Source organism: Camelina sativa, chromosome 11, assembly GCF_000633955.1.
Source record: "Camelina sativa cultivar DH55 chromosome 11, Cs, whole genome shotgun sequence".
Lineage (NCBI taxonomy): Eukaryota > Viridiplantae > Streptophyta > Magnoliopsida > Brassicales > Brassicaceae > Camelina > Camelina sativa.
This window is the reverse complement of record NC_025695.1, coordinates 14,870,323-14,884,489: the sequence shown is the minus strand read 5'-3', so window position 1 is coordinate 14,884,489 and position 14,167 is coordinate 14,870,323. Positions and strand designations below refer to the sequence as shown.

The following is a 14,167-nucleotide window of genomic DNA, read 5'->3' as shown; positions in this document are numbered from 1 at the left end:
AATTTTTTTTTTTTTTTTTTTTTGGGGTAAACTTAACAAATCATTTTTGCTTTGTATTCTTCGACAGATTCAAAAATGATCTGTATCCAATTTAATTGATCAAAGTAAGTATACCGTAATACACATATTTTTTTTAATTAAAGACGTCAGCGATCTAAACATTCAATATTCATCGGTATTTCAACCAAAATTATTGGTTGAAAATTAAAGAGTTTGGAGCCTAGTAATAAATTTAAAATTGAAACAAATAGGAATTGATCAATAGAATTTATTTTCAACGGCTACTTGTGAGTACTGTCGAGAATCAATCAACGGCTACATGTGACTGCAGAGCCAAAGGGGTAGAGTTGGCAAGACATATCGGGCCGGTTAAGCCCATACTAAGCCTGCTTCAATTTAAATGGCCCTAAAATAGCCCACTAAGGAAGAGAGAAGCGTTGGTATTATCCCCTTCAAGTCAAGCGAAAGAGAGATCGGTGACGGAGTTTTCTTGCCGCCGGAGCCGGAGTTCCTCTTCCTCAGTCTGTTGTTGAACCAGTAGCAGATATTTTCGATCGGATTATCTCAGTGACTCCTGATTTTTTTTGTTCTTCGTCGCTCGCTTGTGTGGTTTGTTGTGTGGCAGAGTCAAGAGTTAATCCCATTTGAGCAATCCGGTCTCTGTCGATCGATAATTTAGTTCCTAATTGAGGTTCGTTTGCATAATTCCAATTTTGTGTAATCCTCTTTTCGATTCCATCTTTGATTTTCTGGGATTTGAACCTGCGATTCCCGTCATTTCGTAGTCTTCGATAAGAATGATATAGATCTATAGTTTGATTCTATGTATCGGAGCTTATGATAGTTATAAGCTCTCCTGTTCATTTGATCGATAATGATAACTGATGCGCGATGTTAGACATCTTAGTTCTCTTTGGATACCAACTTCAATTTCTCAGCTATGTTTGTTTGTGGCTAGTGAACAATCATTTCTAGGTTTGTTATTTTTTCCTTTTGGTTTCACAGGATCCATTACACTTGTTGATTTTGATAGGTTTTGCTATTCATTGATTGTTTAGTAAAACTCGTGATGGTTTGCAGGAAAGATGAACAAGCTGCTGGAATATGGGAGAAAAGCAATGTTCTATGTGAGAGTCCTCTCTGGGTATGAAGAACGGAGAATCCGGACTTACAGGTTGCAACTCGAAAAGCGTATCCAGCAGGTTTCTTTCTTTTTTCTTTCTCACCATGCCTTAGTATGAATGGTAGAATAATTAAGTTGATGAAACCCTAATTTCTGCCTTTTCTTGGACCAAAGTTGATCGTATACTTTTGAAAAACCTTTTTCTACATGATTGAGGATGAGACACTGAAGCAGCTTGTATGTCTATAAACTTGTATGCAGAATACTTACTTCAATATTGTACATTTGAAGTGTGATGAAATAAGATTTTCCTTCAATTAGAGTTTCCTAATCATATGGACTTATTAGGTGTTATATATGTTCAACGATACTTATGACTTTTAGCTTCTAGCAAGGGTTGTCATGGAATACCTTTTTTATCTGTCTTGCAGGCCCAACAAAGGAAAGCAGAGATAAACAGACTCCCAGAGCAGATTGTATTATCTGAAGTCCGCCGTATGGTTGAGGAGATGCAGAATTTGAATAAGCAGATTGAGAATACGGTTAGTCTCTTGTCTTTATCCTCAGTCCCCAACTTTGCAAATTGTTTGCTTTAATCCCATTGAGTTTATCACTTTCTTAATATCAGCTATAAGCCTATATATGTACATTAAGTGTCGTCAAAATATGTTTGTGATATCGTGTCAGCTAAGTGCCTTTTTGATCCAAAGCATTCAAAGATGGGAAATTTTTTTTAGTTTTTTGGTGTTTGAGATTTTGATAGCAAAACGTTTTGGAAGGAAAGACCGAAATAGCGAAACGAGACCAGTCACCAGAGCTTGTGTTTCCCAAATTAGAAAGCTTTCCATCTCTTTTGTTTTACTTTTGTCCGTGTTAGGAGAATTTCAAGTCTTAAGTTTGTTTCGGGTCTTTACCAATACAGGAGGCTCAGATTGAAGACTACTTCAAACCGATAGACAAGCAAGCTGGTACCATAATGGAGATTCAGCTCGAAGGAGAGAAGAAAACAATGGGGACAATGATGAACGCAACACAACAGGAAGCTATAAGAAAGATTGAAGAGGCTGAGAGACTCGCTCGGGCACGTGGAAATGCAAATATGAGTGCAGAGGCAAACACGGGCGAGAAGATCCAAGATTCAGAATCCTCAGCCAACGAAAAAGCTCAAGCAAAATAAAGACTGATCTTTGTCTTCATGTTGACACATAATAGATTCAGAGTCTCTGTACACATCCAACGGTTTAAGTTCTCTTAGTTGAGTAAGCTGAGATCGCAGCCTCGCATTTGCTCGGTCTTAATAATTTGGAATTCGGTTGACTGAATAGAAACAAAACCGAGTTTCTGGTCTGTCTACTGTCTAGCGTGCAAGAACTTATAGAGGTGGCCCTGGTTGGATTATCACAGATATATTATTTTCAAATAAACTTAACATCAACTGAAGAATATTTTGAATTAAGTTATCAGTTACCAGTATTTCCAGATGAGTTTGCCGTGTGCGTTTAAATGTAGAAAAAGTATGACGAGTGTTTGTGCATAGTATCGGAAAGATGTGTAGTTTGCTTGAGATTGATGTCAACACTTGCATGTAAATTGTTTACCGGTTTTCAGAATCCGTAAAAATGGGGCATCCTCTCAGACTATATACATCAACGATTTTGACAAGATTGGTAGGTATATTCCTAAAGCTTGTACAATCGACAGGGTACAACATGTGTTCCCAGGAGAAGAACTAATATAAAGTAACAAGACATCTTTCTCTTTCTGCTGAAATCTTACGCAATATATATTTTGTAGTAGCAAAACATGAGGTTTTGGTTTAACCAAGAGATGAAAATGTGAGTTCCTTCTTATTATTTGCTTTGGGTATGAAGAAAATCACGCATTTGATTGTGAACTTCAGATTTCACAACAAGTCGCATTCTCTTAGAGTCTTCCCAAAGAAGGCCTCCCCATTCCCGAGCAAAGTCACAAGCTGCCTCAAACACATCCTGCCAACATAATGTTTCACGATTTTGGTTACTGGGATTTACTATTAACGGATTTGCGACATAAAGAAAAAGCAAAAATTAAGAGGATTCAAGTTTGTTACTTTTGAAGGAAATTCATCGTAGAAGTGGGCTTGGGTCATCTCGATTCTCTTCAGATCACCCTCCCAAAGCCGTATCTGCCAAAAACAATGCATTTGAACTCATCAGCACAAGCCTGATAAATCAGGGGGCAGAGATGGTATACACTTTTCAAGCTATAAACCAATCATAGACACATTTTATTATAATTGACACTAAATGGAAGGAGGGTGTATAAACCTGATCTGTGACATTTTCTGGAATAGATGGGACTCGATCAGCACATCGTGGATGAGAATTTTGCTGGAGAAAAGTTATAATCTGTGACAGCAAAAAGAAAAAAAATAAAAAAGATCATTCAGAAACTTATAAGAAAAGCATCAGCAATTTGATCACCATCTTATGGACAGTATGGGTCCGGTCAAGTGTAAGCATAAAATCATGTATTGGATGGATACTTCAAAAAAAATTTCAACCGAAACCAAAGGTACCTGGTCTGATGTGATGCCATTGTCAAATGCATTGTACAAACTTTCCTTTGTAATTGCACAAGCAATAAGGTTTGGAAGTTGGTACTCTATCCTGGACAAATGAAGCAGCAACTACTTAGACCTAAAGGATCTTAAAACACAGACGAGTAGAGTTTCAGGTCGATGTTCAGGAGCTACTACCTCGCAAACAGACGTAAAATTTCACACTGTAACTTAGATGTGGAGTACGCATACATCCTGAAGTTTGTTTCCATCACGACAAAACCCTGAAAAAGAATAACAAACAGCAATGATACTCGAAATCAAGAAAATGTTGGTAGTACATAGAAATGGGACAAGAGGGGGATAAAAAAAGGTGTGACCTCTTTTCGCGATGATGAATCTGCCAGACTGACTGATAAATTTGTAGCCAGTTTCGTAGGAATAAACCAACTGTCTTTCATTCCCTTTAATAATTAGAAAGACTAGCTCAGCTTATGATATAATTCTATAATCTCTCTAATTTTAACTTCTGCAAAGTTTTTTTCTTTTGGCATTTGGTAATATTACAAATGGTCTAACTCTAACCTGTTGAAGCTTGACTAATCCCAAGTCTTCAAGGTCCTTGAGTGTTTTTCTTTGAACCTCTGTCAACGTATTTGAGTTATATGCCTGCAATGTGTATAAGATGTTTGAGCTCAACGAAATAATTAACAAGTTTCCAGCGCAATCCAGTAAGAGTGAAAAAAGAAGAGAACAAGAACGCTTGAAATGACTTTTTTTGTGAAGTTCAGTTATACCTCACCAGTAACATGAAAACTAAGCTCCAACAAAAACGAAATCAAGTCTGCTGGTTCTACATTTCGTTCCTGAACAACAATGGTATTGCGTTATTCATTCAGCGATATAGAGATTTTAACTTAAATAAACCTTGTTAAGGCATGATACAAACCTCGGCATTCGATATGTATTCTCGAATAATGTACCAAAGCTGGGCATTTGTATCCATCAGCTGCAAGTTAGGGTCAATAAGGTTACACATATATATACAAATAATTAAAGATCACTGATTCATAATTTGCATACCAAAAACTGAAAGCCACTCTCAGTTAATCTTGGGCCATCTTTATCTCTGCAATGTCACATGAACTGTATTAGGATATATGCCACCACTGTGCATCTATAGACGTGTATGATAATAACATTACCTTTGACTCAATAAACCTCGCTGGAAGATTTTCATCATAGATTCACTGATGCCAGTTAGCTTCTCACCATGACCCGAATTTATGAGTTGTAGCAAGAAACTCTGACAAACATTAGTGGCACATCATCAGATACAAACCAAATTCATATTGAAAAGATATTTCTTCTTTACAATTGCTTCCATCTTACTAGTATTATCAATAAACAAAATTAAGAAAATAAACAGACCTCCCATTTCTTATGGGCATAGGCCTCGAGTTCTTGTAGACTTGGAAGCTTAATAGCATTGTGGGAATTCATAGGCTCTCTAGGTAAAACTCCACTGCAAAGATTAATTTTTGGCTCATCAGCATCTTCTCCAAAAACCTAGAGAAAAAATTAACGAAAAAGGACTATACCATCAACGTAACAATGCCTTTACCCGGAAATAATATGTTTCTGAAGATTGTTCTGAAATGTACGGTTGAGGCTGTAACTGGTTCCCCTTTTCCTGCAAAAATAGGAAGTGGAGGTCAGAGGGTTGAATAAGCAAGCTAACATCCAAAGTCAAGAGAATATATAACATCTGAACAAGTCTTTAACAATGATACTATCAAGAATAAAAGTCAAGAACGCATACCTATCTACAATTTCTGAAAAAATGCGTAATTGAATCAGACGATCAATAGCAACTCTATGCTTAGATGCGCCATCTGCAAGCACCCACTCCTCCATCATTGTAGAAGGTACAGGAACATCAATGTATAACATCTGCAATACATACTTCTTGGCAAGAGGTGGCAAAGACCTAATAAACCATCTCAATAAAATAAGTTCCTTAAATCTTACTTCATAACTACTCTTACTGGTCTTTCAAATCATATAAAAACTATCTATGATTCAAAAAAAATTAACCTGAGAATAGCCTCGCAGATGAAGACATTGTTGTAGAGCTTGTCAAGCTTGATGGCGGGAAGAGACGCCACCATGTCCATGAAACTCTTCGCGATGATCTTAACTTGCGGCATCCTTTCACCAATAGGGATTTTTTTCTACTCACAGGAACGGTTCTGAAAGAGTGTACTAACTGTGAGCTTCCACTTCCACAGTGACCACGAAATTAGGGTTTCTGCCTCAATCGACGCAAAACTAGATAAATAAAAGCATCAACCCAAAATCCAAAAACAGGACTAAAGAAGGAAGGTTAAAATTAGTGCGTTTCGGTTGAAGTTGTAGATAAAACTTAAATCGAAATTAGGGTTTCACTCCTCTCTTGCTTGTCTCGAAGAGCTCCAGAATCGATTACCAACTAAAATCAAAGGAAACTGACGAAATCGATCGGAGAAGATGACCAGGAACAGGATTCGAAGTATGAATTACTGAGATTTCTCCAATGTAACAATTGCATTGTCGTAAATACAGAAGAACCTGCGTGTTACGGTGTCGTTTAATTTCTTATTAAAATTTAACGGGCCTTCAGAATACTAATGGGCCTATGTGAACTCGCGCGCCAAATTTGTTTGTGTTCATAGCATGAAAAAAGGTTGACTATATTTATATGACTATTGTTGACTGACTAAAATGTAAAAAATGCTTACGAAACGATTGGTCATCTGTTAAACTTATTATTACTGATTTATTCCATTGAAATCGAACTCATACAAATCATTACAATCTTCTTTAACGAGATACAATACATAAACTATATGAATCTATACTACGAATGTTTTATTATCATTGTTCTAGAGGGCATTATTTAAATATATTAGCCATTACATAGAGAAACCATATATATATAAACACACTGATCGATGAACTGAAGATGGAAATTTAAGTAAGTAGAATGTTCGAGTCGTATGTGGCTCCGGCGGTCCAATCGGCGGGAATAGCGTTTGGCGACTGGACCCAATTGATACCGGCGCTTCCGTAGACTAAGAACCTCAATGTGAGGGCACCTCTTGGTGGGTTTTGCAAATCGTGAACCGCACCAAACACTCTTCTCATACGTATCCACTCTTTGCAACCCTCCTAAAATCATGCATACACAACCATATAGTAGCATATATTAATTAATGTTTAAACCTTAACAAATATACTTGTTTTGTTCTGTAATAATATTAGATTAAGTTACCTGCCAGACTTCAACGGCGAGGATGTCATTAACACCACCAACGTACAAAACAAGGATGGCAAGATAATGAGGATTATAGCTTTTCTCATGGACCTTGTACACCAGGTTATACCCTGCGTACCGGCAAGGGATCCTCTGGTACTCAACGTCCACCACACCAAAGGAGTAGAGCTGATTCTCTGTGCCTGGTCGGGCCATACGTCCGTACGCCTTAGGGCTTAAGATGAAGTCCGTACCATGTCCTTCCCCGGAGTCCGTAGCCACTACGTATACTCCTTCCTCGCTGCAGTGTGGTGGTATTTTGCACCTCACCTTTTATAATTCATAAAATTATCACATTATACGGTTAGTAATGGACATAGTATTTATTTAGTATGGTGTTCTGATGATATATTAATTAATGATGAAATTGAAATATATAAACCTGGTAACAAGCACCGCATCCGGTTCCATTGTTCCATAGTCGCCATGAAACACCACTCACTTCACCATTATTGATATCTCTTCCAAATTCTCCATATCCACAATGTCCTCCTGCATACATATATAATAGTCAATGATTAACATATTTTTATTCTCGTCAACAAATAAAACATATTTTTTATAATAGATAGCACTAGGCATTTTATCCATTACTAACACTTGAAAAGGTTTATACTAGCTAATTACATAATAATGTCATACTCGAACTGAAGATATGCACACTTTTAATTAATGGAATCGTTTCAATTCTATATTAAGAATTTGGATAAACAACCAATACGTAGACAATGCATAAATTAATTAGTGTAGGTTCATAAATGAGATGTTAGGTCGTACTATATACTAATGAAAAACTAATAATTAAGGACCATAATCTATAGCAATATTTGATTAAAAATACATACGTGGATTTGCTTTGCAGTCCGGGCTGCCATAATAAGTAGCTCTAGAGCTAACAAAATCGTCGGATAGACAATGGAGAGGCAAAAGAACAATGACTTGAACGAGTAGAAGAAGCAAAGCGTGAGATTGATTCATAATGCTATCTTATCTATAAAATATTGTAAGATTATGTATTTCCTTTTTCTTAACAAGCGCGATAGGAAAACTAATAGAATTGGTATAACAAAAGATAGGTGGAGATAGAGGCAAGGCTTAATAGGGTATTTATAGTTGAAGCTAGAGTGCCTACAATTGATTACTATTTGTTACTTTCCACTTGGCAAAAAGCTTAAAGCTAACTCAAATTTATATTAGCTATAACGCGTACTTGCATTACGCAATTTTCTAGTTTAACTTGATCGGCTCAAATGTTAAAATAAATGTTACATCATTCATATGCCAATGTAGCTGTAGAGTTGGCATCAACCCAAAAGGCGCACTTTTATTCTTTGCATACTCTTTCTGTCCCTCAAAGATTGATGTTTTGTGATTTCTTTTTGTCTTACAAAAATTGATTTTTACCACTTTTAGTTAATTAATATTAAACTTTTGTAAACTTCAAGAAGTATTATTAAGAAAATTCAATAGTCATTGGTTTATAAATATATAATACTTTTTAGTAGGAAAACAATATTGTATTTAAAATTAATAATCATTATTTCTTAATTTGTGTAAAATCTCTCAAACATCAATCTTTGAGGAACAGAGGGAGTAGATCTTAGTCTTAGTACCGAATAGTATGGTACTAAATTATTAAATATCAAGTATGAGTATCTGTTAGTGGACTAGAACACTATCTCTTATAATTTATGATGAATGAAATGGAATAATTTATTGTCCATTTTATCTTTTAATTGTGTAGAAATTGTAAAGCTTGGAACATTGAAGACCATGAACCATAACTATCTCCATTTTCTTATAACTGGAGATTCACATACCGAGATATGCTATTATTTTCTGGTTGATGCATTCTCGCTATATTGTGTATTGAAGATATATAATGGGGATTATTATTGTAGATTTCTTATATATAAAGTTATCTATATATAGTGCATTAAAAATGAGAGTGAGGAAAATATCCAAAATATGTGATGCAATAGACAATGGTGGTGGGGGCATGTAACTTTTGGTCTAGTAAATTATCTTAAAAATGATAGGTCGTGCCTCCAAAATGAGAAGTTTATGACACCTAATACTTAATAGATTGATTTGCGACTAACTGCTTGGTGTATTGGATGCATGAACTCAATAGAATTTGCCAAGCGTGCTATTTTTTGGAATCACTAAGCCTTCATTGATTTTTTTCACTAGTAGGATTTTTAGGATTGTGTACAAGATAACATTTTATTTTCTTATCTAATAAAGATCGACATGCCCTTGCAAGTTGTAGCCAATTATATATTTTGACAGAAAACACGGTTCGGTCATTTCCCCGAAATTGTTTTCTTCTGTAACATGTTGTTCGAGTTAGGATCCGGTAAGCCTACGTCAACATGATTTTACGACGAAAAAAACATTTCTAAAGAGTAAAGATACACACAAGTTGCTACTAACCTACCACTGCATCTATAAAATATGGAAAATTAAAAAAAAAGCGCTTTAACTTTCTAAAACTCATAAACTAATGTAAAATAAGATAAACACACCACGTAAGTAGCAGTTGCTCTTAGATGTGTATATATTAATTTTAGTGATGACAATAAGAGTAACACATTGAGTGGTAGGATATTAACAGCAGCCTAGCTTTATATTTGAATAATAAAACAATTGTTGTTACAATATAAGTACGCTTATTAGGAGAAGATTATAGAAAGACAAAAAGGATGCTACAAGTCTAGTTCGAATAGAAGCTAAGTAGAGAATTCACTGAACCCTTTTTGTTGTTGGTTTGGTTGTAATACACTTAATGGTATTTGATTTTTAGTCCCCTAAAGCTCCTAGATACATTCCCTTTGTCACAGATTATATAATATTCCTCTGAATGAGATTCACTTTCAAGGGAAGTTTATATACAATCATCATCTCTACCACAAATATTTTTTTCCGACGGAGTTTGTTTACCAAAATTCAGATTAGTCTCATGATTTACTAGTCAGATAAATAATGATGCCTCGAAATCTGACTGACATGTAGAGAACCGATGACTCCACAAAAGAAAACCAATATCTGATTAGATATGAACCCTTTTTTTTGTCAACGTTTGGTTATGATAAAAAATGCGTACCCTAACTCTAAAATCTAAATCTAAATGATGGTTTCTTCTTCTTATGCCACTGGACGATTCATATTCGCCGGCACGTAAGGAGGAACCGGTGACGTCATTAAAACTGTTGACTGTTTGTGACAAATGTGGGCTTTTCATAGGAAAAAGGGATACAAAGATAATGGGGTGGGTGGAATTTATCATAATGCCTATCTCCATCTTATTCCAGAAACGGTACACGTTCTTGCTTGGTGTGAACACAAAGCAACATATTGGTTTGTAACACATATACACATCCGCATTAGGGGTGAGCAAACGAAATTGATTCATTTTAAATGATTAAAAGCATATACTATTGAAATACACCAATCCATCCTGTTTCTAGGCATCAAGCCTACACATGGGTTTGTTTCTGTTCAAATAGCACTAAAAATTTGCAGCATTACCAGTAACATTACTAACATGTTTCCAAGACTTTACCCCACTTTTGTGCTGGTAAATGGTTCACCGATTCCCCCTTTTGATCAGTCGTCAAATCTCCAGCCTGAGAAACACAGCGAAATGATAATGTCATGACAGATTAAATTTTCAAAAGGAACGCAAATAGAATTAGAAGTCATAACATAATGATTATAACGTCATAACAAAGTAAAAACTATTAAAAGGAGAAGCCAATAGAATTAGAAGTCGAATATCCTTGCTTTTAGTCACGAAAGACGTATCAATGGTTGGTGTTAATAGGCAGACAATCAAAGAGGACAAGAGTTTGAGATTTAATCATTTGTTTAAGACAACCAATGATACGAATTCTAGTGTCTGAAGGAGCATAACCCTTGGATAGGTGTCGGCCATCAATAGTGAAATTTGTTATAATGGGCAATGAAAATGATATCACTATAAAAATGGGTCCTAAGAGAGCAACAGAGGGAAATGGGAAGTAACTATTTGAACTAGAGGAAATGCAAAACTAGAAGATACGCATCCACTATAAGCATGTATTCGTCGGGTTTCTTCTATAAGGCTATTGCATGAATGCTGAAGTAATTATTATAAACCATTTGTGAGGTGTAAAAAGTATTTCAACTTTTACAGGTGTTCCCTTTTGTTAGTAAATGCTCCTACAATGGGATAATTGGTCCAAATGTGACAGAACGAAAGCAGTACATGATTCCAGAATATGTCCCCGACAAGTGTAAAATTTATGCTTTGTGCAATTATATAGGAGATTGAAGTCCAAAATGCAATTCCATAATCATTATAATCGATATCCAGAATGAAAGCGAGCAAATTTTAGCTTTAACCTGTTAATTTTGGGGGATTTCGGAAGACAATCTGACATTTAAATGAGTTGTGCCTTTTTAAGGTCGGACACAACTCCTCTGTCTTGGCTGCCCCTTTCGTTGTAAACCACCTGCAAACGTAGCACATGAAGAAAAATTCAATTTTGCAGATGGAAAACAAAACCACTAATATGTTTTTCCGATTTTTCTGTCATTTACCGCACCTTATCAATGATCCCGTATTCAACAGCCTCACTGGGACTAAAATATTTAGGGCGTTTCATATCAGCTTCAATCTGCTCCGGGGATTTACCAATATGCTTTGAATACAGCTTGACCTTGAGCACAACATTACATAGAACAGAGACACAACTTTTCAGCTAAGTTTTACGATAAAAAATGAAAAGCATCGGAAAGATAATGATAGCATGATTTTAGATTCGCTAGCAAGCACATACAATTAATGGCTAAGTGATGCATATCAAGATGTCTGCAAGTATAGACCCATTGCCTACATGTTACATATATTTATAGTTCCCCATATCACATATACAACTGGACACTATTGCATAACGAAGATCAAACTAAGTAATCTATGTACATCACGAGGGTCAACACTTATTTCACTACTATGTGAATTTATATCAAGTTTATCTTCTCACCATTTCTGTCTTTATGTGCTTGATTTCTTTCCTTGCAATTTCAACATCGGTTGCTTGGCCTTGAAATCGAGCAATGGGCTACAAAGTTAACATACACGAGAAAATAGATGGATGAGTAAAAGATGCATGAACAGAAATTAGGAATCATAAGCCTTAGTTTCTTCTAACTCGAATACGAAGCACAAAATCTTCTATGGGAGGGAAAAAGACGCCACCTAAGATCTAAAAGAATGATCAGAAAGAACCTGCTTTATCATAATAGTTGACGAGGGCAACGCAGAGCGATTTCCTTTTGCACCAGCAGTCAGAAGCAAAGCAGCTTCACCCCAAGCATTCCCGACGCAAAGAGTAAAGATTGGTGGTTTGACATACCTGAAGTCAAAGAAAAGATAAGAGTTCATTGGTGCATGGATAACTGGTTGGTCTCCCCAAAATAGGCATGATATGAAAACTGTCTCCAAGTGCAATTTTAAATATTTGGGAAGGCAGTTTCATGATTCAAGTCCAGTTACCAGTACTATTAGGGAAAAAATAAGTGAAAGAAGAAAGTAGTAGAAAAGGAATGAAGATCAATTACCCCATGACATCATAGATTGCAAAAGCCTCAGTATCATAGCCCAACTTTTCACCATTCTGAAATGGGAGAAGATAAATTCTCTTAAAACATTTTTAATGAATAGGTAATGATTTGTAGACTCATCATCATTCATTTGAAACAAACAACAGTTTCAATTTTACTCAGCATGCGTTGATAATATGAAGGACTTTCCATATGGAAGCCTACCTTGGTTGTCCCTGTCGAGTTTATGTAAAGGTAAATAGGCTTTTCCTCGTCTTCATACTGAAGGTAAAGAAACTCTGCGAGTATCAACTCAGTAACTGAAGGTACAAGAGACATTCCCAAATATACAATTCGGTTTTTGAACAAATATGATGCCAAATCAGGGGGAGGTTGTTCGTGTGCACTTCCCTTTGAGAAAGGTATAACCTGTTGATAAGAGGGAAGCACGATGATAAGAATCAAAGAAAAAGAAAAGGCTCACCAACAGTGAATCGATCAACCATAAATTTCAGCACAACTAAGATTAGGTAAGACAAAGAAACTGTATGTGAAGAATACAAAAGCCTCCAAATCCTCTATGACAATTGTCAGCCAAGGATCCTGATCATAATCAGAGAAACCTCTGCCACATAATAAGTGACAAATACTCAACTTCTTCTTTACCAGGAAATCATACAACACATAATCTTCATACTCAACCTTCTAATTAAACATGTACCATCTCCTATCAATTAAAAACTAGCAATGAAGGAGCATTCTTTGATATCTGACTACACATATCTAGAGTCGCTCTAATCCATAGATATCGCTGGTTCAAAACTAAATAACAACAGCAGGTCGAAGTATGAACGACCAATACAATTTCTGGAAATTCACTACCACAGAAACATAAATGTCAGCTATAGAAATGAATGAGCAGTCGTACCCCTTGCAATCTGATTCCCTATATCTAGAATCACTCTAATCCATTGGTTCAAAACTAAGGAACAACAATTGGTGTCTCAACCAATAAAATTTCTGGGAATTCACAACCACGGAAGCATCGAGCAGAAATATTAGCTATAGCCACGAAAACCTAAGAGCGGAGACCTCAGCTAATCAAGAAACGATGTGAAGAGTATACAAAATTCAAGTACCATAGTGACAACTCCGCGCTTAGGTTTGGAGCTGGACAAATTTAACGGATTAAGCGATTGCGAACGAAGCTTAGCGCCGCAAAAGTCACTAGAGATGCTTCCTCCGGTATACGGCGAGAGAAAGCCATTAGAGAGAGAAGCTCTGAGAGACGAGGAAGAAGAAAATCTCGCTTTAGATCTCAGGTTACGTGTAGAAGACGGGATTATCGCTGACGGACGAGCTCGGAGCGTTGTGAAGCTCGTCGCAGTCGCTGCGGCTACCTCCATTTTTTACTTTGTTGGAGAGAGAGAGAGAGTGGCCGATAGACCCCGAAACGATAACGACGATCTGAATCAATTCGGGCTTCATAACATTATTAATGGGCTCAACAATAACTCAATAAGCCCACTAGTTTTAGTTTTTTTTTTTTTTTTTTTTTTTTTTT

The 14,167-nt window shown here is 36.2% G+C and overlaps 4 protein-coding genes across 4 annotated transcripts; 1 reads left to right on the top strand and 3 right to left on the bottom strand.

Moving 5' to 3' along the window:
- LOC104723403 lies at positions 428 to 2,558 on the top strand. The gene is made up of 4 exons (XM_010441769.2): positions 428 to 691; positions 1,081 to 1,202; positions 1,555 to 1,665; positions 2,046 to 2,558. Exons 2-4 carry the CDS (start codon positions 1,086 to 1,088, stop codon positions 2,298 to 2,300), a joined length of 483 nt encoding a protein of 160 aa, XP_010440071.1. The 5' UTR covers positions 428 to 691; positions 1,081 to 1,085; the 3' UTR covers positions 2,301 to 2,558.
- Positions 2,766 to 6,271, bottom strand: LOC104723402 (RNA polymerase II transcription factor B subunit 2-like). Its single transcript, XM_010441768.2, has 15 exons — positions 5,760 to 6,271; positions 5,485 to 5,652; positions 5,287 to 5,355; positions 5,094 to 5,187; positions 4,868 to 4,968; positions 4,746 to 4,791; positions 4,612 to 4,671; positions 4,460 to 4,528; positions 4,248 to 4,331; positions 4,043 to 4,126; positions 3,861 to 3,946; positions 3,681 to 3,771; positions 3,430 to 3,510; positions 3,213 to 3,287; positions 2,766 to 3,111 (listed from the first exon to the last, which is right to left on the bottom strand). The coding sequence occupies exons 1-15, from the start codon at positions 5,870 to 5,872 to the stop codon at positions 2,974 to 2,976; spliced, it is 1,359 nt and encodes a 452-aa protein (XP_010440070.1). The 5' UTR covers positions 5,873 to 6,271; the 3' UTR covers positions 2,766 to 2,973.
- LOC104723401 (expansin-like B1) lies at positions 6,450 to 8,093 on the bottom strand. The gene is made up of 4 exons (XM_010441767.2): positions 7,863 to 8,093; positions 7,400 to 7,509; positions 6,976 to 7,287; positions 6,450 to 6,872 (listed from the first exon to the last, which is right to left on the bottom strand). Exons 1-4 carry the CDS (start codon positions 7,993 to 7,995, stop codon positions 6,675 to 6,677), a joined length of 753 nt encoding a protein of 250 aa, XP_010440069.1. The 5' UTR covers positions 7,996 to 8,093; the 3' UTR covers positions 6,450 to 6,674.
- On the bottom strand, positions 10,404 to 14,058 carry LOC104723400 (ATP-dependent Clp protease proteolytic subunit-related protein 4, chloroplastic). The gene is made up of 8 exons (XM_010441766.1): positions 13,743 to 14,058; positions 12,829 to 13,032; positions 12,622 to 12,677; positions 12,290 to 12,416; positions 12,045 to 12,122; positions 11,607 to 11,720; positions 11,404 to 11,513; positions 10,404 to 10,646 (listed from the first exon to the last, which is right to left on the bottom strand). The coding sequence occupies exons 1-7, from the start codon at positions 14,007 to 14,009 to the stop codon at positions 11,442 to 11,444; spliced, it is 918 nt and encodes a 305-aa protein (XP_010440068.1). The 5' UTR covers positions 14,010 to 14,058; the 3' UTR covers positions 10,404 to 10,646; positions 11,404 to 11,441.